The following is a 21,631-nucleotide window of genomic DNA, read 5'->3' on the forward strand; positions in this document are numbered from 1 at the left end:
CTGTGACAAGCTGTCCTGCCCGTTTCTGGCACACTGCTGTGTCCTTATCCAAGTTTCAGTGAACAACAAGCGTTGACGACGAGCCACAGCTGGCCTCTGCTGCTGTTCAGGTCTCTCAGATTGCTTCTGGGGGCCGCAGCCTGTACTGAGAGAGCCCTCCACATCACAGAGAACTTTGGAAGACACGGGGACACTGAAAGTGTGAAACTAAGTATGTACGACACTCCTAGATGTATGTAGGAAGCTGTGGGCCCAGGGGCAGTGGTTCAAATGAAACCTAGGTACGAATAAGGAACATTTCACTCCAGCCTGCGAGTATGTATGTGTGGTGAGGTGGATTTGGTGAGCATAACGTGGGATCCAGTTGATAGCCCAGCTGAACTGGTAACTTACGACCGACACTGTTCCGCGAACCCAGTAACATGGAGCCAGCTGACCGTGGACTGACCCATGAGCCCAAATGAACATCTTCCTCCTTGCACATTGTTTCTCTAGGATATTGGTCACAACAACGAAACACTTGCACAACAGTTGCACAGGTAGAGACGAAAACGGTGTTACTTATTAGTGTTGTGTGATGGCCAACTTTTATCAACAGCTTGACTGGATCTGGAGTCCCATGGGAGACACATTTCCGGGTGTGTCTGTTAGGGCATTTCCAACTGAGGAGGGGAGACCCACCCTGAACACGGGTAGCACCATCCCATGTGTTGGGGGCCCAGACTGAAGGAAAGGGGGAGGGTCACGTGAGTGTTGGCCTTCTCTTTTCCTGGTCCATTGAGGTCTGAGCAAGCAGCTCCTTGCTCCCTTTGCTATAGCTTCAAACTGCTCCTGCCCTCAAACCATGTGCCTAAATCCTTCCTCCCCTGCGTTCCTCTTGTTGAGTATGTGGTCGCAGCAACAAGCAGGGTGACACGAGCTGGACCTGTCGTTAGTGGTGCAGCAGGAGACAGCACACTGTTGACATCGGCCTGAAGTCCCCTTCCCCTTAGAGACCTCCGGGTCCTTGACTTTGCTGCAGAGAAGGAATTTGAGACAAGCCAGAATGAAGCAGAGTTAAAGTTTATTTAAAATATTTTAAATATAAATTTAAGTTACAGGGGATAAGAGGTGCCCAGGGAAAGAGTAAGGCACACCCGAGAGCTGGGGTGTGGGCTTCTCGAAGTGTCTTAAGTGTCTTAGTATACACTAGCTATACACAGGGGTTTGGAAGCCTTTGGTATTAATGATGGGCTGTTAAGTCCCACTGCCAACCTCTTCCCCTTTTTGATAGTGAGATTATGGGGTGGCTCCAGAGGTGTCTTGGGCAGGACTGTACCCTGATAAGGTGAAACCATGGGTCATGAGGGGTAGCATAAGGATCTTGAGATATGTTTTTTACCGTAAATAGTGCTCCTGGTGAGGTTCTAGGAAACTGTAGGTTTACAGCTGGGAAAGGAGAAAGGCCATTTATACTTCCTAATTCCTTGCTATTTTGACATTCTTACTTGAGATGTCTCTCTATAAAATGAATACTGTCTCTATATTAGCACCATTCACCATGTTATCTGTGTCAGCATTCTCAGCTGGCAAGAGCTTCAACCAGACTCTGAGGTGAAGGGCCCCTCCCACCTGGGTCCCCAGGATGTTCTCTTCCTATCCTGTCTCAGGACCATCCAAATCTTCAGTCATCCCCTAGGAGCCTTGGAATGTATGTCTTGCTATGGTACTTTAAGTTGTGGCTACAGCTGCATAGAATACAGAAGTTGGTTTAACTGGAGGAGGTTGTGATAGGTAACCTTGATTGTCACCCAGGTGGGATTTAGAACACCTCTGGGTGGGTCGATGAGGGTGATTCCAGAAGAGGTTTACCTAAAGAGGGAAGGCCCACACTAACACTAGTAGCACCATTCCTTGGGCCGGGGTTGTAGGCCGAATACAAAAGTGAAAGCAGCCGGGCGGTGGTGGCGCACGCCTTTAATCCCAGCACTCGGGAGGCAGAGCCAGGCGGACCTCTGTGAGTTCAAGGCCAGCCTGGTCTCCAGAGTGAGATCCAGGACAGGCACCAAAACTACACAGAGAAACCCTGTCTCGAAAAAAACAAAAAAAAGGGGGGGGGGGGAGAGCAAATGGAGCACCAGCATTCACCATTCTGCTTCCTGATTGTGGATACGATGTGACCAGCTACCTCTTGCATCTGCCACCCTGCCTTTCCCATGATGGATTGCAGTCTCAAACTATAAGCCCAAATTCACCTTCCCTCAAACTGCTCTTGTCAAGTATTTTCTCATAGCAATGAGAAGAGTAACAACTACAAGATTAGTACTGTGAGTGGGAACATTGATGTGATAAGCATGGCCATGGAGTTCTTGAGCTATGGGAACAGGTTTGAGGGGCGACTCTGGGAGATCTTGGGACTTTGGGCCTGAAAAAAAAAAAAGCCCCCAGAGTGCTGAGAACAGAGCTGAATGGATTATTCTGGTGGGAGTTTGGAAGACCAGAATGCCAAGAGAAATGTGGACACTGGAGGCCTACTACCTGAGGTTTCAGTGGGGCCCTGGGACTAGCTGACTCTCTGGAATTGAGCTAGAAGCCAACCATGTTATACCCTGGCAAGAATCCAGCTGCAGTCTGCCTGTGCGCCGAGCACTTGAGCGGATCTTGAGAGCGATGGGCTAATTTGTTTGGCGGAGGACATTTTAAGACGGGATAGCAGTCAGGCTGTGGTATGGCTCTGCTCGTGACTCTTATTCAGGCCCACTGTAAAAAAGGAGCAAGTGGAGCAGAAAGAGACAGGCAGATGTGCAGTTTGGTAAGCAAAGAACACACAGAAGTTTAAGGCAGCTGAGAAAGGGGGGTGCTGAGAAAGGGGGTGCTGAGAAAGCCACTGTGATCGTTAAGGAGCACATTCCCTACATGTGTGAAGTCCTGGGTTTCATGCCCAGCACTCTGGAGGTGGAAGCAGGAGGAGCAGAAGTTCAAGGTCATCCTCAGCTATCTAGTGAGTTTGAAACCAGACACAGGCATGCTCCTGCCACAAGGCCTTCTTTGCCACGACGACGCACCGGGTCCTCAAACCACGAAGGCCAAAACAGAGCCTTCCTTCCTCGAGTTGATCTTGTCAAGAAGTTTGTACAATGAGGAAAAAAAAAAATACTTAATACAGAGGTCTCGATATTCAAGTTTTCCAGAAATGACCTAAGAAGGGGGAAAATGGAATCCGGCTCGACCACCTCTGCGGTTGCTGAGTTCACACCTGCCACATCTCCAGGGGAAAATGGCCCATCTATGCAGAGCATGGTGATGTCGCACTTAGGATATACCAAAACTTGGATGGGATAAGCTGCTCATAGCTTGCCATCCAGTTCCCACAGCCATGTGCCACAGCCCCTGCCTCTGAGGCCTCAGGACAGGGACACGAAGCCGTGCCTGGTAAATGAAGGAGCACCTTTCTTCTCAGCTAGACCTGACTAGCCGGGAGAGGGCAACTGGTATTCCCTGCCAGGAGACGCTGTCACCTGAACTCAGTAGGTGACCATTAAGTCATTTTTCTTTTCTTTCTTTTGTCTTTTGTCTTTCTTTTTCTTCTTTGAGACAGAAGCTCTAATGTCTGGAGTAGAAATCTCGTGGCAATCCTCCTGCCTCAGCCTGAGTGCAGGGATTACAGGCATGAGCCATCATGCCTGGCCCCAGGTCTTCTTTACTGCACAGAGAGCTGATTATTTAGAAGTCCACTGAAGTGTTCAAACTTCTGCTCAGTCTCCTCACTGAAGGCTCCACCTGGAGAGCAGGAGTCAAGGAGACCCAGAATTAGGTACATGTTCAGCTGTGGCCCTACTGAGCACTCGCCAGGATGGTACTAGTGAGCTCTAGGGCCAGGGACTCAGCAGGCACTGTGCCAAACTTAGGGCGTTTAAAAAAACACACAGTGCCACCAGGAATGAGGCCTGTCGCATGCCAACAGAGGCAAAAACTGCTTTCCTTCTTGTTCCCCAAGGAAAAAGCTCTTCATTGGTGACAAGGCAGGAGAGTGCTTCCCAGCAAAACTCGGCACACAGAGCCCATGAACTGATGCCTACATAGCTGGGGTCACAGGACCAGTGGGTTGATGGCCTTAGCTCCAGCCCTTACATAGACCTGGGGTCTGTCTTGCTGGGCCCGCCAGTTCTGTACCACCCTCTCTCCTTTGCCAGGGCTGGCTGCGAAGACTCAATCCCCACCCAGGCCTTCATGCATCTCTGGCTTGCTTTCTGAACTAGGAATTTGATGCTGGCTCCACTCCCAGCTTCTCCCAGATTAGCTGCCTCTGGTTCCCGGAGAAAGTAGGGCAGCTGTGTCCTGTGTTCTAGCCTCTGGAGGAGGGTGGGGCCGCCGAGGGAGCTTACCTACGTGACAGTTGTACATCCAGATGCGGTAGCCATCATAGCGGCTCCTGCACTTCATGATGTTGTTAGAGAAGTCTGATTCTGGCACCTCGTAGTTGGGGTTAATGACAACCTGGAGGGAATCAAGTCACAGGACACTGCAACTCCTCTGCTGGCTGTCCTCCACTCCAGGGCAGAGGCTGTGTACCCTTAACAGTATGGCTGGGTCTTCCCTAAGAGAGGCTGTGGCAAAATGAGGCTAACTGGGTCTGACGTCATATCCTGGCCTGGCAGGGGCCACGCCGGAAAGCCTGTGCCTGACCTGCTAACCACAGCCTACCCAGGCCACGTGCATGTGGTACTGTCCATTCAGACAAACTGGCAAATGTCCCTCTCTGAGGTGGCCTGATTTTTCTTTGATTTCTCTTCTCCCTAAATCCTAGTTGTCCCCTCAGCCCCTCCCACTCAGCGTGGGTGGATAGCACCTCCCACACGAAGGCCCAGACAGCTCCCTGTCCATTCTAGCATCCCTGAAGGGTGGACATGAGCGCATCCGATTACAACCTGAGCCCAAGTCAGGCTCTCAGGGTGGGTGGGGCCCATGTAGGAGCAAGGACTGGGGTGAATTGTGTGGTCTTCACAGTCCTCCCCATACTCACATCCAAGGTTCTAAAACTCAGAGCATCTGAGGGAAGTGGATTGAGGTCTCTATATCTGGAGGGGATGAAGCAAGGACCCCAGAAACCCATCTGCCCATCCATCCCTGCCTCTGAGTCTGGGCACCCCTGGCCACTTCCTCCCTTTGGGAGTCCTCTTCCAATCTGCCACAGAGGTTAGCTCTCGTGTCCTGTTGACTTACACTCCAGAGCATCCACAGCTCGGTGTCATTAGAAACACCGGCATACCCCCACGCCCACCCGTCTGCTGATTGTACCGCTTAGGGGACAAGAACAGGACATAGAGACTTGTGACCTGCATTTGCCTAGCTGTGACATGAGGATACTAACAGGGTCCCTTCACCGGGAGAGCCAATGGGTCGATACACTTCCTGAGCAGAGGGCTATCCGAGACCATGAAGCACTTTTAGCAGATAGGATGATACACATTCACCCTGCTGAGTGACAGCGAGCTGCCAATAGGAGCCACCAGGCACTGCATGCATGCCCATAGCCATGGAAGTCCACTCTTTAAATCACAGCGCTCTGCTCCCAGGCCTGCTGTGGTTCTGGGTTTGGCTTGTGGCTAGAAAGTGCTTGGCTGTCTACTTTTTAGAGCTGATGATGCCCGGGGACCCTTTCAAAGCACCCTGTGGTTACTTCTCCGCAGGTGTTGGCTCTTCAAGGGAGTGTCTAGGAGTAGGGACTGTGGGCTAGACCATGGGCTGGTTGGATTCCCCACTGAGAATGCTTTCAAGGCAGAACAACCCATTTCTGGTCACACACGTTGCCACCCAATAGGGCAAGCGCTGGGAAACGCAACACATGGGGATATGTGGAAATGAAGCCTCTGAAGGCAGGAATGCAGCCATGTGCCAGGAGAAAACTGGGATACAGTGCCTGCCACATGGGCCTGGCTGGAGTGTGCCACAACTGTCTGCAGGAAGGTGGAAGCCAGGGCTCCCTGGCTCTTCCTCAGGGCAGGGTAGTTGGAAGCCTTCACAAAACAGTCTCCTGGCCAGGGTGTCCTTAGCTGGACTTCCTAGCCTTACAGCCTCCTTTGTGTGCAGGGAGATGGCCCTTTTGCAGATTCTCCTGGGGAAGAAAAAAATCACACAGTTGCAGGATAACGCAACTGCTTTCAGCCTCAATAGAACAGACCAAAGCAAGGTGTGAAGTCCAGAGGAAATCAGTACGGTGGCTGAAGGGAAGCCTGAGATGTGGGTTGCTTCGGAGTTCATGGACCCACTTCCTGGTTCAAAGTAGCTCACACATACATTTTGATTTCAAGCTCAGGAGGTTAACTGAATTATATATGACCATCTCTACATCTTGGGTTCCATTATGGGCTCCCAACATGCCCTGCAGGCTCAGTATCCTTCAGGCCCATGTGCCTCATGTATAATGATGGACAGATAAGATGGCCTCTGAGTGAGGCACCCTGCCTGGCCTCATGGATCTTACTTCTGGACACCCACAAGAAGGCTAATGCAGTTGCTTCTCTTTCTCCCAGCATCCCTGGGTTCTGCCCACCTCACCTGGAACAGGTAGTCTCCAGGGGGCACATCGGTGATGTCTATCCATTGGCAGTCAATGTCATGACGGTACATGTCCCAGCAGCCCATGGTGATACCTTGTTCTCCAAAGTTGGCACACTCATAGCTCTTCTGAATGTCTGTAGGTGGGCAGAGAAGAGCATTGCCATGCAGCTATGGTCCCCGCCTCACCTCTTCTAGTCCCCAAGCCCCCCAGCCCTGTTCCATCCCATCCTTCCCACGTGGGCTTCTGATACCTTCCCATTTCGGCAGAAACCTCTCACTCAATTCCCTGTCTACATGCCAGCATTCCCTCCAAGCCAGGCTCGAGGTCTTCTCCTCCACAAAGTGCTCCCTGACCAATCTGGACTATGCTGGCATTCCTGTGAAATCCTCCACCTGGGGTAGGGATGAGTGTCATGATCTGAGACATCTGTAATGTTTACTGTTTATCTTAACATGAGGTCCTCTCTTCTTCTCTAGACCATCAGCAACTGGACTCTGGGCTCATATCTAATCTGTCTTCTTGGTCCCTCATAGATTGTCTGTACACTGCAGGTGTTCAAAACCTCTTTTCTATGTGATTTCATGATGTCGGCAGTGGGGCACGCCAGCGTCTAGAACCTCATGTGAGCAATAGGTAGAGGACAGGTATCTGTCCTGAAAGGGTCCTTGGTGTGTGAGAGTGGCAGGTGTCCTATCGGGCAATCACGGTGAGGTGTGATGACCTACCTGAGGTAGGACCAGAATGATATGTGCATGGTGGTCAGGGAGAGGAGCTGGGAACATGACAGGGCTCTATAGCCTGATACAGGAGAAGAACTTGGTATTGGGACCCTAGGGAGAATGTTCTGTGGCAAGCAGAGGCAGAGGCATGTGAGTCAGGTTCAAGTTGACCAGACCTCACCTGGAAGCCATGCAGCCCTCTCCTTGCCAGTGAGAACAACTCTGGGGGACAGATGACGTCAGAACCACTTCCCCCAGCCCCAATGTGTAGCCACTGAAGGCCCCAAGAGTTGGCAAATAAAGGCCACGTGGATACCCAGTAGTGGCCAGAGTAACATGGAGAGGTGCGTGGCCTGGTCTCCAGCCAGATGGACTGTGTTCAAATCCACTGGGAGCGTTCAAAGTTCTGTGAAGCCCCAACCTTCCCCTTCAAACATACCTCCCTCACATTCTGTGTCCTCCAAGCAGAAGCTGGCCTTGTGGCCCTCAGCCACCTTGGTGCCGTTGAGGCTCAGCAGGTCATAGTAAGTGAATACCTCCATGCTGTGGTAGTGCCTGGGAGCCAGAAACAGGGCCCAATGTCAGTGTCTGGAACCACGGCTGCCTGGAAGCAGCTTCGTAGCTGGTGAGTTGCCTCTGGAGAACCCCGAGGCAGCAGGGCCAAGGGTGGCAGGGACAGGAATGAAGAGGGAACTGAGAGACGGGAAGACCAAGGCGAAGACAGTAACTTCTGGGCAGGGGCGTCAGACATCTTGCCACGCCTTGATCCCCTCATCGGGAGTGGGGATGACATAACTTAATGGGTGGAATGTTGTGGGTGTCCGTGAGTCCAGCTGACAGCCCAGTGTCTGGTATTTAATCGGCTCAGTACAACAAGCTTTTTAATACGCAGGGACCTTCCTGAGGGCCCAGCTGGCTCTCAGCCCACTCCCTCATGGAATCTTTCCCAGATTTGCCATAGGTCTAACAAATGCCCATGTGTTAAAAGCTTCTTTCCTGTTGGGACACTATGGACTATTTGGAGGCACAGCCTATGACAGTCTTAGGTGATTGGAAGCATGCCCTCAAAAGGGATTTCAGGTCCACAAGTCTCTTTCTCTCTCTGCTTCCTAGATTCAGGTGTGTTTGTCCCTATGCACATCCCCACATAGATGTGCTACCATCTGCTGCCCTTGGACACCATGGCTTTGAACCTTCAAAACTGTGAGCTAAACAAACCTTTCTTAATTAGTTTTCTCAGATTTTTTTTTACTAACATAAAACTATTAGAGCAGACTAATTTTTAAGATCACATTTTTTAAAAGTAGGAATAGAAAAGGAAGGAAGGAGATAAAAGGGGTGGGGTGTCAATCACAGGGAAACAGGAATCACTAAGATATAGGGCACATGCCCAGAGAAGAGCACACATGTACCCGAGTGATGTGTGTGCACTCTGGTGCGGGAGAGGAGGCCTGGCCTTGGCCTAAGAGCCCTGGGAAGGGAGCAGTAAGCCCATGCTCCTCAAAATGAGCAAATCAAACAGGAAGGGGAAGGAGAAGGGCTAGGAGGTTTCTGGAGAGTGGGTGGTTCTCAGAGAGGGGCATGGCAGCAGCTCGGGAAAGCACATCTCTGGGGTTCTAGAAGGGAGCGTGTACAAGCCGGGTGCAGTTAGCTCCCTCGGCTGATAGTTTACGGCAGTCCATGCCATCACTTGAGAGAAATTGAGAACAGATGTGCTGAAGAGTGACGCATCTGGTTCAGGAATAACAGGGGAAGCGGTGCTACTGAGGGCAGCTGAGGGGATTCCAGAACCATCCATTATGCAGGCCTAGGACAAAAGATAATAGGCTGGCCTTCGCCTCATCTCCACCTGCCCTGTGTGGGTCGTACCTGCAACTATTCTAACACACTCATCTCCACCATTGCAGGGACATTTCGTAAAGGAAGCCTCTTAAGGCACTGTAGGGGCAGAAGCTCTGGCTTTGTTTATGCCTAGCCCAAGTTTCCTCTTTGGTAAAGCAAGAATATTATTGCCAGCTTCTGGGGTGATGTAAGGACCAAATAATATAAATGACAGAGCTGGGGCTGCAGCTCGATTGCTGGAATGCTTGCCTCGCACGCAGGACGCCTTTGGTTCGATCCCCAGTACCACATAAACTAGCTATGGCGGCCTGTGAACCCAGCACTGAGGGGATGGAGACAAGGGGATGAGAAGTTCACGGTCATCCTCAGTTGCATGAGTGAGTTTGAGGCCAACCCAGGTGCAGGAGAACCCGTCTCAAAAAAGAATAAATAAAAGGACAGAGACATAAAAGAACCCAAATGAGGCCGTAACAAAGGATGTTCTCAGTGTTGGCCACCATCCTTATCGTGGCTCCGCCCATCCGCAGTCACAGCTGCAGTAGTCAAGGCTCCTGGGGTCCTGTCACCCAGCCTGACTATTGGTGTAGCAGCCTGGAGCTTCCTCCACCGTGTGTGCAGGAGAGAGGAGGGCCATGGAAAGGGTTTCCAGGGAGGAAATTAGAGGCTCTTTTCTTCCTCCCGAGTTTGTTCATGCTATATAAATAATGTCAGAAGTTGCTAAGTCGGGCTTCCCCAGGTCATTCATGTTTCTGGTAAAATGGTCCTGGGCCAGGGCCAGCGGACAGCCCTTACAAGGGACATTTTGTAGCGGATGAGGTGATGACTTTGAGGGAGTCTATTTTGGCTCCCTGCAGGGAGCGGATGAGACATGAGGTCTGACTCACGGAATGAAAAATGTCTGCTCCCTCAGAGAGGGGCTTATGTGACTTGCTGACCGGCTGGAAAGATCGCAGGGAAGTACGTTTACGTTCCGTTGTCTAAACAGAGTTCAGAGGGAGCCACAGACGGGCTGTTGTGAAGCGGCCTCCTGTAGTCAGACCTCCTTCAGTGTGGAACTGGGTCTTTCTAGCTGCAGTTTTCTTCCTGGGAGGGAGCCATAGGCTTCACGGCCCCCTGCTTCTTGCTGACCGCTGTCCTGGAGAGTGTCTGCTTTGTCTCCTGGACGCCCTTGAAGGCCATATGTCCCTTCTAGGTCCGAGGTAGACATGAGATCCATCTCACCTCCCACGGGCCTCCACCCAGGAGACAAGATGGGTGCCAGGAAGGCAGGAGGGAGAGTCTTGGGCAACACAGTGGCCCTCTTAGCAGCTCAGAGTCTAAGGGTAGACTGAGTCCTGGGGTGGGCACTGGAAATTGCAGACATGAGAAGAAATCCCAGAATACTAAAAAAAGGGAGTGTGGCCTGGTGCTTCGTAGAATTCTTATATTTGCTTGTTTGATTTTCCTTCCTGTGGTGCTAGGAATACTCGGTGCTCTACCACTGAGCTACCCCACCGGCCCTTGTTTTCCTTGAGGCAGGGGCAGACTGTGAGTGAGTCCAGTGGCCGTGGACTCACCATGTGGCCCCAACTTTATTATCCTGCTTACTGAATGCTGGGATACCAGGTATAGGCTACCATGTACAGCTTTTGAGGTCTTTATAATCTAGATAAAATGAAAGTTTGGCCTTTTCCCGTAGGATTCCAGGGCTCTGTGTCCTGAGAGCTGGCACTCCTCTGGGGCTATGTCATGCCAGATGAACACGTAGATGGAAGACACAGCATGCTCACACGAAACTGTACATGTCTTGCCGTACTGTCACTACAGATTGAGGAAGACGCACTTGGGTGTTTTCCAATCCTATCAAGGACTGCCATGAAAGACAGGGGTCCTTCTATGGGCTCCAGCTTGCCATCCACATGTGTCAGGCCTACTGACTGGTGAGATGAGGGGCGTCTAACTGGTTCAGAGGCCTCATTGCAGCCGTGGATTCTGACCCTGTCAGTGGAGGGGGCTACTAGGCACATGGTGGAGGCAGGCTGGACAGACACACCCCTTCTGCATCTGTGCCATTCCTGAACCCAGGGGCTACAGCCTGTGCTGGGGCCCATTCCTCTGCTCCTCCAGCTCCCTCCACCCCACCCCACCCTGCCCTGGGATTCCCCAAGAAGGGAAGGGCAAGCCCCCAGGATACAGCTGACTACATCGAGGGTACTGATACCAAGGGCGCCAGAAATGCATCTAAGAGCACTAATCTTTGTGTTTCAGTTAATGTCTTCAAGAGCATAGTTAGTTCTGCTCCTCAATGTAGCATTAATGAATGTGGAAGTGGCCAGTTCCCCGTTCACATTTATCTGAGCCAGGGCTCTCTCTCTTGCTTGGCTTCATTCATGGCTTCAGAATGTCTGTAAACCTGCTGAAATGGAATGTCAGTTCTTTCACAGAAGCAACTTTCTTGAGTTGAGGAAGGGCCAGGTCAGCTCTCAGGAGCCTCTGCAAGGGGCCCAAGAAGAGGCTAACTTCATCTCCCCTGGAAGGTCTTCTCAATGAACCTGAAGAGTACCAGACAGTTTCATGTTTGTAATCCCAGCAGTTTGGAACTGGGGGAAGGAAGATTGGGAGTTCAAGGGCAGCTTTGGTTAGATAGAGAATCACAAAACCAGTGAGCCTGGAGACGTCACCTGGAGCTCTGGAGGCTGAGTGTATGTGTGGGGCTCATGAAGTTCCTTGGATCGTGCGGTCATAGAATACCTGTGCCTACAATGTCTGTCTCTCATCAAAACTGTGCCATGCTATGTTTAGTTAAGAAGGTATGGGGCCGATCCCTGGGCACAAGGACAGAAGAAGGACTGTACCAAGGTCACTGACCAAGGGCACAATACAAGTGAGAGAACAACCTTGAGGGCATTACCTTCATGTCCAATTGACAAGAAACCAGGGGTGCCCAAAAAAAGGGTCATATGCTTTGCCCATGTTCTTCTCCACCCTCCCCTCCCAAACCATTGATGGGAACATTTGTAGGCAAAGGAGAAAAGAGACCCCAGGAAAAGTGGGGAGGGAGAGTCAGAGTCCTTGGGACTCCAGATCACAACACTGCCATGATGTCACCATATGGCTATTCTTAGAGTGGAGACTGATGGCTTTGAGGGTAAGCATATGGCACTAGGAGCTTCCTACCATGCAATCTTGGGTGGGCCACCATATGCAGGGCTGGGATGCAATTACCGTCCACTTATAGACCCATAGGCAGCACCAGCCCCTGCGTCCTGGCTTCCCACCACATGGTCTCTAAGGGAAACCAGGCACTGAGACTGTCATGGCTTTAATTCTACTCCAATTTGTACCCTGGGAAAGACGAAGTGATTCCTCGGGCTTTGGGGTATTTACAGCATTCAGCGAGTCGTTTCAAAGGAAAATCAGAAGCTGAAGTGGGATCATAGTATTTTCTTTTGGAATAGGCTGTACAACCCTATCCTCAAACTGACTTAAATGTGAGTGGGTCATGAGTTATGGCATGAAAAAGAAGCAAAACATAGGAAGGTGTCTGATGAAAGTCTGGAAGAGCTAACAGGGAGAGCAGCACATTTGAGAGCGGACGGGCCCAGCTGAGACCCCTGAACTGTAACTCCTTAGGCTAGCTCGGGCAGTTGTATGGAATTCAATGACCTGTTCATCGGAATGGCCAAATGTGAGTGCATGTACCTCTGATGTGATTGCAGTGTTAGAGCTGGATGGAGGCCTAGAAGGACCTCCCCGGCTCTGATGCGCAGACCTGTGGGGGTCCTACTGAAGTGCAGATGGGTTCATCGGTCTGCAGCTCTGGAACTCAGCATGCCCAAATCTCGCTGTAATGGTAGACACACCCATCCAGGGGCCTCACTTTGAAAGGCAGGGATCTAGTGCAAACATTTCCTGTCATAGATAGAATATTTGAGAGAACGGATCTACTAGGAGTTCGTGGACCTCTAGAAGAGGGATTCCCGGTAGGAGGAATAGCAGCTTCTTTTCCAACAGTGTGCCGGCAGTGTCCTCGACCTGCCCAGACTGAGGACAAAAAGTGACCAGGTAGTGGCAGCGGAGTCTGGGTTGGATTACAAGTCAAGAAGAGCAAAGGAAACATAGGAAGGGAAGAGGTCCTGGTGGCTTCCATAGGCCCTGGGGGCACTGGCTGTAGGATTTCCCACTGTTCTTCTGTCCTGACCCAGTCTTTGCAGCACCTGGATCACAGCCACAGATGAGCTGGAAGGGAGCCCAGAAGTCCCAGCCATGTGGCCCAGTTGGCCTAATGTCAGGCTGCTGGTCAGGGACTTAGGCTTAGCAGGCCTAGACCAGTTCTCATGACTCTGAGTCCTGGAGCTCCTATCTCCACACCCCTAGTCTTCCTAGAGATATTAAAAACACCGAGTAAGGAGGAAGACCAAGGGAGATTTGAAATGGCAGTTGGGGGAGGGGACTCATTAAAAGTACAACCACGTGTATGCAAATGCCATAATGAAACCCATTACTTTGTAGGCTAACTTTAAAATTTAATTCAAAAAAACCTCACACTGGTATGCAAAACATATTTCTGTATGGACAGAAGGCCCAAGGCTGCAGACCGGAAAGTTCCCTCTAGAGTACAAGTGTACTGTGCATGCCCGTAGAAACTGCTGACTGAAGGCCCCTGGAGGGCCCTGGCACTCAGATCAGCATGTCGCCTGGAGTCACAAGCACTGGAGCCAAGAGGCAGGGACCCAGCCAGCGAGCTGACTCTGGCATTCTAGATCCCTGGTCAGGCTACTGAAGAACACCAGGCTGGGTAACTGACTGACCAAGGGAGGCAGGGCCTACCTGTGGCAGTCATGCCAAATCCACGCGTGGCGGCCATTCTTGGGGCGGAAGTCGGACTGGCCGTTGTTGTGGATCTGGGAGGAGAAGCGGAGAAGGCGACGGTAGCCTGTGGTGGGGTTGGTGTGGACGGCGGAGGCTGAGAGACAGTTCTCCTCCATGGCGCACTGCAGCAAGAACATGGGCCTGTCCTCTAGGTAGGCAGTCTGTTGCACAATCTCGGCATTAAGCACCAGGTCAGGTGCGGCTAGGGAAGACAGACATGGGTCACAGACGGGGATCCCCTTCCATGGGCACCCCTGAGAAAAGTGCCATCATTCTGTACACGTCCTTCTGAAGCTGGCCTAGGGCTCCTCCAGGTTACCTTCCAGTCACCCCCAATTATACTCTCTCTTTTCCAGAAGTCTTCTAGACACTCCCCTTCAGTTCCCAGTATGGGTGGGCAAATGGCTGACACACAGATGGGTGATAGACACCCAAGGGCTCCTTAGATCATTCTCTCTACTTTCAAGCCTCTCAGACTTCCCATAATAAAAAAACAGAACGATAATGAAGGAGACACTGCTCACCCTTGGTGTGACTCTCTCTCTCTCTCCCAGCATGCATGCGGATTTATGGCCTACTAATGCCATTCCCCCCCAAAATGCATCTTGACTATTGATGTCTAAATACTTCCACATTCATGTTATGGTTCTGTAATATTTAATTAGCCACCTGCTTCTGTATTTTAGGGAGGCGATGCCTTGGCTGACTAGAATTTTTCAATTAAAGACAAGTCTGTGATCAACATGCTATAGTCAAACTGCACCTAAATTGTGTGGTGTGTATGTGTGTGTGTGTGTGTGTGTGTGTGTGTGTGTGTGTGTTTTCTTTAGAATATATCTCTAACACAGACATTTCCAGGAGAAAAAGCGGCATGACTATAAAACTTTGATGCACATTGCCAAACTGCCTTCTCACAAGTTTTTCCTGTTTCCTTTCATCACAGCATGGCATAGAGTTTGTGCAGAAAGGATGCTGTCCACGTTGTCGGGGGTGGGGGAAGGAGGCCTCTTTCTACAGATGTGAACTGCAGGGCTCCCGTGAAATATGGGCTTAAAGCATGTACTTCAGAAAACAGTTCACAGCAATGTCCTAGGCCTAACTTCAAAAACTGGGGGTTGAGACCCCCCATATGAAGTTGTGTAAGTGAATGCGGAGGGTCTTGAAAATTTGGGGGACAGTGAAAGGATTCTGAATACACAATGGCTGAAAATTAATTCGAAAATCAAATGCCTAATGAGGCTGAAGTGTTTCTGGCAGTGCCTGCCCATGTTGCATTGCGTGACTTCACCACAGCCTTGGTTCTGAACACACAGCACAGCATGCACACTTTGCATTGTACATGTCACATGTGCAACGCCAACAAACACTGCCCCAAACACCTCAACTCATATCCAAGATTTCCATATCTTATGATTTACAGTGCTTTTACTGTACACAAGTGTTTTCCGTTCTTGGAGAAACACGGTTCAAGTATGGGAAACAAAGACTTCTAATATTTTCCTCCCAGCATTCATTTGCAAATAAATGTAACATCGGCACATCTTCAGTTGTATTGTGTTAGAGTGTCCCTTTTCAAAAAGTGCTGCTTGAGATGCTGACTTGAATTTCATTTTTTAAAAAAATGTTGAAAGAATTTTGGTTTGGGATTAGAATAGATTTCTAATCACCTCTGAAATGGCCCTAAACGTATGTCTGTTGTTTTGTATTATGTATTTATGCAAATGGTGTTCTTAGCATTAACAATTATAATATCAAAGTATTGATCAACTCTTATTCATCAAGATTTATTTCTTTATGCAAAAATAGAAACTACATCCATCTTATTAGTATGTGTGATAGCTAGCTTTTATATTAACTTGACACAAGCTAGAGTCATTTGAAAGAGGGAACCTCAATTGAGAAAATGCCCTAACCAAATTGGCCTATGGAGGGTGCATTTTCTTGATTGATAATAGATGTGGGAGGGCCCAGCTTACTGTGAGTGGTGCCACCCTGGGCTGGTGGTCCTGGGTTCTATAAGAAAGCAAGCTGAGCAAGCCATGGGGAGCAAGTCAGTAAGCAGCACCCCTCCATGGCCTCTGCTTCAATTCTTGCCTCCCGGTCCCTGCCCTATTTCTGGCCTGGCTTCCTCTCATGCCCAAGTTGCTTTTGGTCATAGCAATAGAAACCTTAACTATGCAAATTTAATTTCATCTTTAATAAATGGTAAAATTATGTGCATACAAAAGAATTGTTGTAAAATAAATGTGTGATTTATTATCAGCAAATGTTTGATTTGTGTACTTATTTTATAAACCTATATAATTAAAGTCATGTAAAAATGTCTCAGGCATCTTGAGTGGAAAGGTTTAAGAATACTGAGCCTCTAGGACTGATTCCCAACAGATGCAGAAATCTCATTTTCTGATTGTTGCATGTTATACTGGTTAATTATCAGCTTGACAGAAGCTTGAATCACCTGAGAAGGGAGTCTCAACTGAGAGATTCCCTAGATCAGATTGGCCAGTGAGCATGTCTGTCAGGGATTGTCTTATTGTTAATTGGTCCAGCCCACTGTGGGTGGTACCATTCTCTGGGTAGGGCTGTATGAAAGTAGACAGTGTTGACAGAGAACAAGCAAGCAGGCAGCATGGGTACATTTGCCTCTTTCTGCTCTTGACCATGGTTGTGATGCTTTAAGTTCCTGCCTTGATTTCCCTGCAATATTAGAGTATAAACTGGAATTATGTACCAAATGAACACTTTTCTCCTATGTTACTTTTCATCAGGATATTTTATCCCAGCAACAGGAATGAAACCAGAGCATCGATAAGTGTTTCAAGAGAGCATGGTCTGGAGAACTCTAGCATTTACCTCTCTCTGCTTCCAGATTGTGGATATAATGTGACCAGCTTGCCTCCTAGTCCCTGCTCCTGATGGACTGTATCCTCAAACTATCAGTCAAAATAAACTGTTCCTTTCTTAAGTTGCTTTTATCAGGCATTTGGTGCTTGTGGTAGTTTGAATGTAATTGGCCCCCACAAGCTCATAGGGCATGGCACTATTAGGAGCTGTGGCTTTGTTGCAGTAGGTATGGCCTTGTTGGAGGAAGTGTGTCACTGTGGAGGTGGGCTATGAGGTCTCATATATGCTCAAGCCACGCTCACTATCTCAGTTCACTTCCTGCTGCCTGCATGTCAAGATGTAAAACTCTCAGCTCCTTCTCCAGCACCAAGTCTGCCTGCATGCCCATGTTCCACCGTGATGATAATGGGCCGAACCTCTGAACTGTAAGCCAGCCCCAATTAAATGTTTTCCTTTATAAGAGTTGCTGTGGCCATGGCGTCTCTTCACAGCAGTAGAAACCCTAACTAAGACAGTACTAAAAATGAGAAAAGTAACTGATAGACACTCCTTAACCTAGCCCTTCCCTGTTTCCTCTTTACCATGTCATCAGCCAGGTCCTGTGCTTGGGGAATAGCTAATTGTTTGTCCCCTTTGACCCAGAATCCTCTGTGCTTTCCTCTCCTGGTCACACACTGTGAAACCCCAGAGTCTTGGGAAGAGTAACCGATGGTTCCCTGAACTCCTTTAGAACCGGGAACAGGTGGGAAGAGTGAGAGGCAGCCCTTAGAAAGTCTTACTTTCTGAGCAGGCGACTCCAGCACCGAACCGCACCCCACCCTCAGGGCAGGTCACCTCCTCATCGTGGTGGCAGTGTGCCAGGGATAGCTCTGTCCCCGAGCACTTCACTCCACTCATGACCACTTGGTTGGTGAAGACATTTCCATGCCAGTACCAGGTCTCCTGGAGAAATCAACCAAAGAAGTCATTAGTATGTCACCTTGTCAACTTCTGGCTTCACAAAGCCCTCAAGGTTTTATGATCCCATTTTTCAGATGGAGACAAATGAAGCTCAGAGAGCCATTTATCCCAGCCATGCAGTTAGCTGGTGACGGAATGAGTGAACATCTACAACTAACCCTGGGTTTGCAGGATCGGAGACATCCATTCACATATGCCAATAATTAGCTGTCTTATAAAAGTCAACTTCTGAATTTAATTCTAGGAAAAGCATTTTATAGGATGCTGACTGAGGAGCCCCAGATTGATGATGCTGAGATTGATTAAGCTCTTTCTAGCAACAGAACTTCAAAACACTGTTAGCATACACTCTTATAGTTCAAGAACTTTCTAGTAGAGAAAATGGGGTCGGGGGAGGTGGGGACAGGTAGAGAGCTTGCAAGAGAACATAAGATCCTGTGCTCCTAAAGTTTCCAGGGTTTATTTTTATGTCAGCTTGGCTCAGCAACAATACCCAGATAGCTGTTAAAATTCAATTATAGATGTTTCTTTGAAGTAGTTTTTAGATAAGATTAACATCAATATCAGTTGATTTGAGTAAGGCAAACTGTACTGTATCATCAGGAGTAGGCCCTGTCCAGTCAGTTGAAAACCTTACAAGGAAAAAAGACAGAGGTCCCTTTGTGAACAGGGATTCTATCCTGGTGCTGGGTGCTCCCCACATTCCTCAAAGACTCAATTCCATCCCTCTACAAACAGCATACAGGACACTTCAGACTCAGCCCTTGGCCCATGGAGAACCCCAACATGCAGACTGGAGTGGCCCACAGACAGCAGTAAGTGACTCAGAGGGGTCCAACCTGCAACCAGTGGGCCACAGGAGATCACAACAAGCCCCCCATAACTATGGAGACTGTTTAACACAAAACCAAAAACTTACTTAAAACATTATGAGTTTTCTCTGTAATGTTTTTGCAACTGGAAGGCACAGTGTGAACTTTGTAGATAACAACACTGTGTCACAACGTAAACAACTGGACACCCCTGGAGCCCCTTATTCTGTAGCTGGAAACAGATTGGGATAGGAGAGACTTGCTCCAGGCCTTGGGGCTGTCAAGGAAGGAACCATGGCTAGAATGAGGTCTCTTGCCTTGGTCCAGGGTTTGCTTGCTTGTGTCCCTTCTTAGTGGCTGGGGAAAGTTAGTTTGATGAGAAGAGCTGAGTGATGATGGGAAAGGCCAGGCTGGATGGAGGGTGGGCTAGGCTGTGAGGCTAGAGCCCCTTACCTGGAAGGCGTTGCTGGCAAAGCCCAGGCCTAGCTGCCGGCAGACCACCATGGCCTCCACAATGCCCCAGTTCTGGCCACATACAGTCCCCCACACAAGGGACCCGTTTCTCTCTGTCAGCACCTCCACTCGGCCCTCATAGGGGTTGCGGCCTCCATTCAGGCGCAGCTGTGGATAGCAAGAAACATGGTCATGAGGATGGATGGGAGGCTGTCTCCATATTGCCGTTAGTTCCAAGCCAGGTGGTCCTATCTGGCTACCTTTGGATTCAGAGCATCCTTAAGAGTCCCCTGTGTGTCAAATTATAACAATTATGACAGCATGAACTCAGTGAGGTCTCACCCAGGTGTTTGTTCACCCATCCTGAACACCACTCTTTCAGTAATGTGCCTTCCAAGAAGTGACATGAATTATGTGTGTAGCATCTGGATTCGGCTGGATCCGCTTACTCACTCAGAGATACTAGGTACCACTGACCATTCACAGAGTCTCTCACTGTGCCTCTTTTCTCCCGGTGATAGAAGAAATGAAGCTTCACTGTAGCTAGACAAACAGGCCCCAGAGCCTTGTGGATGCTAGGCAAACACTACCAACTAAACCACATCCCAGATCTCTTTCCCTAATGCTTATGCATAAGCCCCAATGCTATTTGCTCTGCTTGGAGGTGTGGTCTCGAAGGGGACAATTAAGGTCACATAAGACCATATGGGAATGTTATGATTTAACCAGACTAGATGTCTTTATAAGGAGAAAAGAGACCCTGGGGATGTAACAGGCACAGAAAGAGGTTGCATAAGGACAATAAGAAGGTGGCTGGAAACGGGTCAGAATAGAGAAACCCCAGAAGACACCAAGCCGAGCAACGCCTTGGCTTGGCTGTATTCTCCTGGCAGACCCAGGAAGAAACCAGTCCCATCGGTGAGGCTGACGGTATTTCGTTTTGTCAGCAGAAGCAGACCTATGGTGAGAAAACTCAGATACTTTGCTTCTCCCAGCACAGTGGCTGGCACACTTGGGGACCCCACGCTTGGCCATGCTGTGCCTGGCTGGCCATCACAACAAACATAATCCCTCCTGCCTTGGGGTTGAGCTCAGACAGCACAGCCTCGAACCTGGGCCTTTGGAAGGGTGAGAGCTGTTGGCAGGGGTAACTCAGCACTTCTGTGGCGATAACCAGGCATCTGGCCTGGCTAAGCTCTATCTACTGACCCTCGAAAGCTTCTGGAAAGCCTCGTTTCTTTGGCTGAGGTCTGTCATGTCACTGAGCTTTGACTCATCTGGAGGATGACTCAGCACATTGGGACTTAGGGCTGGCCATGGGTGGCAGCGTTAACAGGGTTCCCTTAGAATACCTCTGGCAGCTCCAGATGGCAGATTTCCCTGTGTGTGCATTCCTGCTCACCCGCAAGGAATGCACAGCTCAGCTGCCGGCTGCTGGGTTCCCACCTATGGCCCAGTTAAGGATGGTGAATTGCATCAGGAGTGCCTTGGTGCTCTGGTGTCAAGGTCAAGGAGTGCTGTCTAAGCAGGAGCCTGGCACATCTGGTGCCATGGTGTGTCTGCTTTGATAGCATACAATGTTAGCTCTAGGACATATGTCACACAGCACCCGATGAATTTAAGGCACAGTGGAGAGTATGGTGGAGAAAATCCAGGGTGTTTTTGTAGCATTGGCTAGACTTCCTGAAGGACAAGGAGGTGGGGGATTCTTCTCTGGGAGCAAGGTCGGCAAGCTTTAAAGCCTGCCTCAGGAAGGGTGAAGTTTGTCTCGGGTTACAGTTCTGCTGACTCCCTTCAGTTCCTTCCGTTTACACACTGCTGTCTACGCACAGTGCTCTGCAGACCTGCCAGCCATCCATGTGGTGTCTCTGGGTCCTCTCAGAGAACCTACGCCAAGGGTGTCAGAGGTGTGGTAGACCCTGAGTCCCTTGTCAAAAACTCTGAGCTGCCCCTGTACCACATGCCTAGTCCCAAAGCAAGGGATCCCACAGGGAGAAGTCAGATACCTGCCACACCAAGAGTGGCATCTGCGTGTTGGTTCATTTGTCACACTTAGAAATGCTGGCTGGCAACGACAGTGACAGTGGTGGAGCCAGCGCCAAGGGTTCATCCTAGAGCACCCTTGATACCTCAGAGAGTCATCACCTTCAGGGCAAGGCCACCTGGTTTGTATTCTCTGGGGCCTCAACATCACAGGTCCCTCCGGGCATCCCACCGCCTCACCTTTTTCTGGAAGCCCATGATGGGAATGTTGCATCGCACACCAGCATCCTCCTCGTGGTTGCAGCCCTGCGACTCTGTGTTGAGTTTGCAGTCTATGATGGACTTCTCGGTCCCTGTGCACTGGACCTCGTTGAGGTGGATGGGCCCAATCCCTAGGAAGGGAAAGAAGATGGGTGCTATACATTCACCTGGAAGAAGTTTCCTGGAACAAGCAAGAAAGACCCTAGAAATCAGGCTCTGCCTCTTCTGTCTTCAAAACTCTCCCAACCACAGCCCCTTCTCCCGGGAGAGAAATGGGGGTGCATATTTTGTCATAAGTGCAAATAAAATTCACTACTAAACTGCTATGGGACCTTGGTCAGATCACTTAGTATTACGGTTTGGAT

The 21,631-nt window shown here is 49.8% G+C and overlaps 1 protein-coding gene across 2 annotated transcripts in view; it reads right to left on the bottom strand.

Annotated features, from left to right (window-relative positions):
- Window positions 1-1,046: 1,046 nt before the first annotated feature.
- Window positions 1,047-21,631, bottom strand: part of Loxl2 (lysyl oxidase like 2) — an 89,978-nt gene continuing 69,393 nt past the window's right edge. Inside the window, exons 7-14 of one of the 2 annotated variants that reach the window (XM_052732851.1) lie at window positions 21,246-21,397; window positions 19,023-19,190; window positions 17,577-17,739; window positions 13,912-14,155; window positions 7,700-7,815; window positions 6,538-6,674; window positions 4,365-4,476; window positions 1,047-3,759 (exon numbers count right to left, since the gene is read on the bottom strand). In XM_052732851.1, the coding sequence (XP_052588811.1) occupies window positions 3,680-3,759; window positions 4,365-4,476; window positions 6,538-6,674; window positions 7,700-7,815; window positions 13,912-14,155; window positions 17,577-17,739; window positions 19,023-19,190; window positions 21,246-21,397 (1,172 nt within the window). In that variant the 3' untranslated portion in view covers window positions 1,047-3,679. Of the gene's footprint in view, window positions 4,477-6,537; window positions 6,675-7,699; window positions 7,816-13,911; window positions 14,156-17,576; window positions 17,740-19,022; window positions 19,191-21,245; window positions 21,398-21,631 lie in introns of both variants that reach the window. The other variant, XM_052732850.1, reaches the window with a different exon arrangement.

This window comes from Peromyscus californicus, unplaced genomic scaffold (assembly GCF_007827085.1).
Source record: "Peromyscus californicus insignis strain IS unplaced genomic scaffold, ASM782708v3 Scaffold_12__1_contigs__length_115047231, whole genome shotgun sequence".
NCBI classification, from domain to species: Eukaryota; Metazoa; Chordata; class Mammalia; order Rodentia; family Cricetidae; genus Peromyscus; species Peromyscus californicus.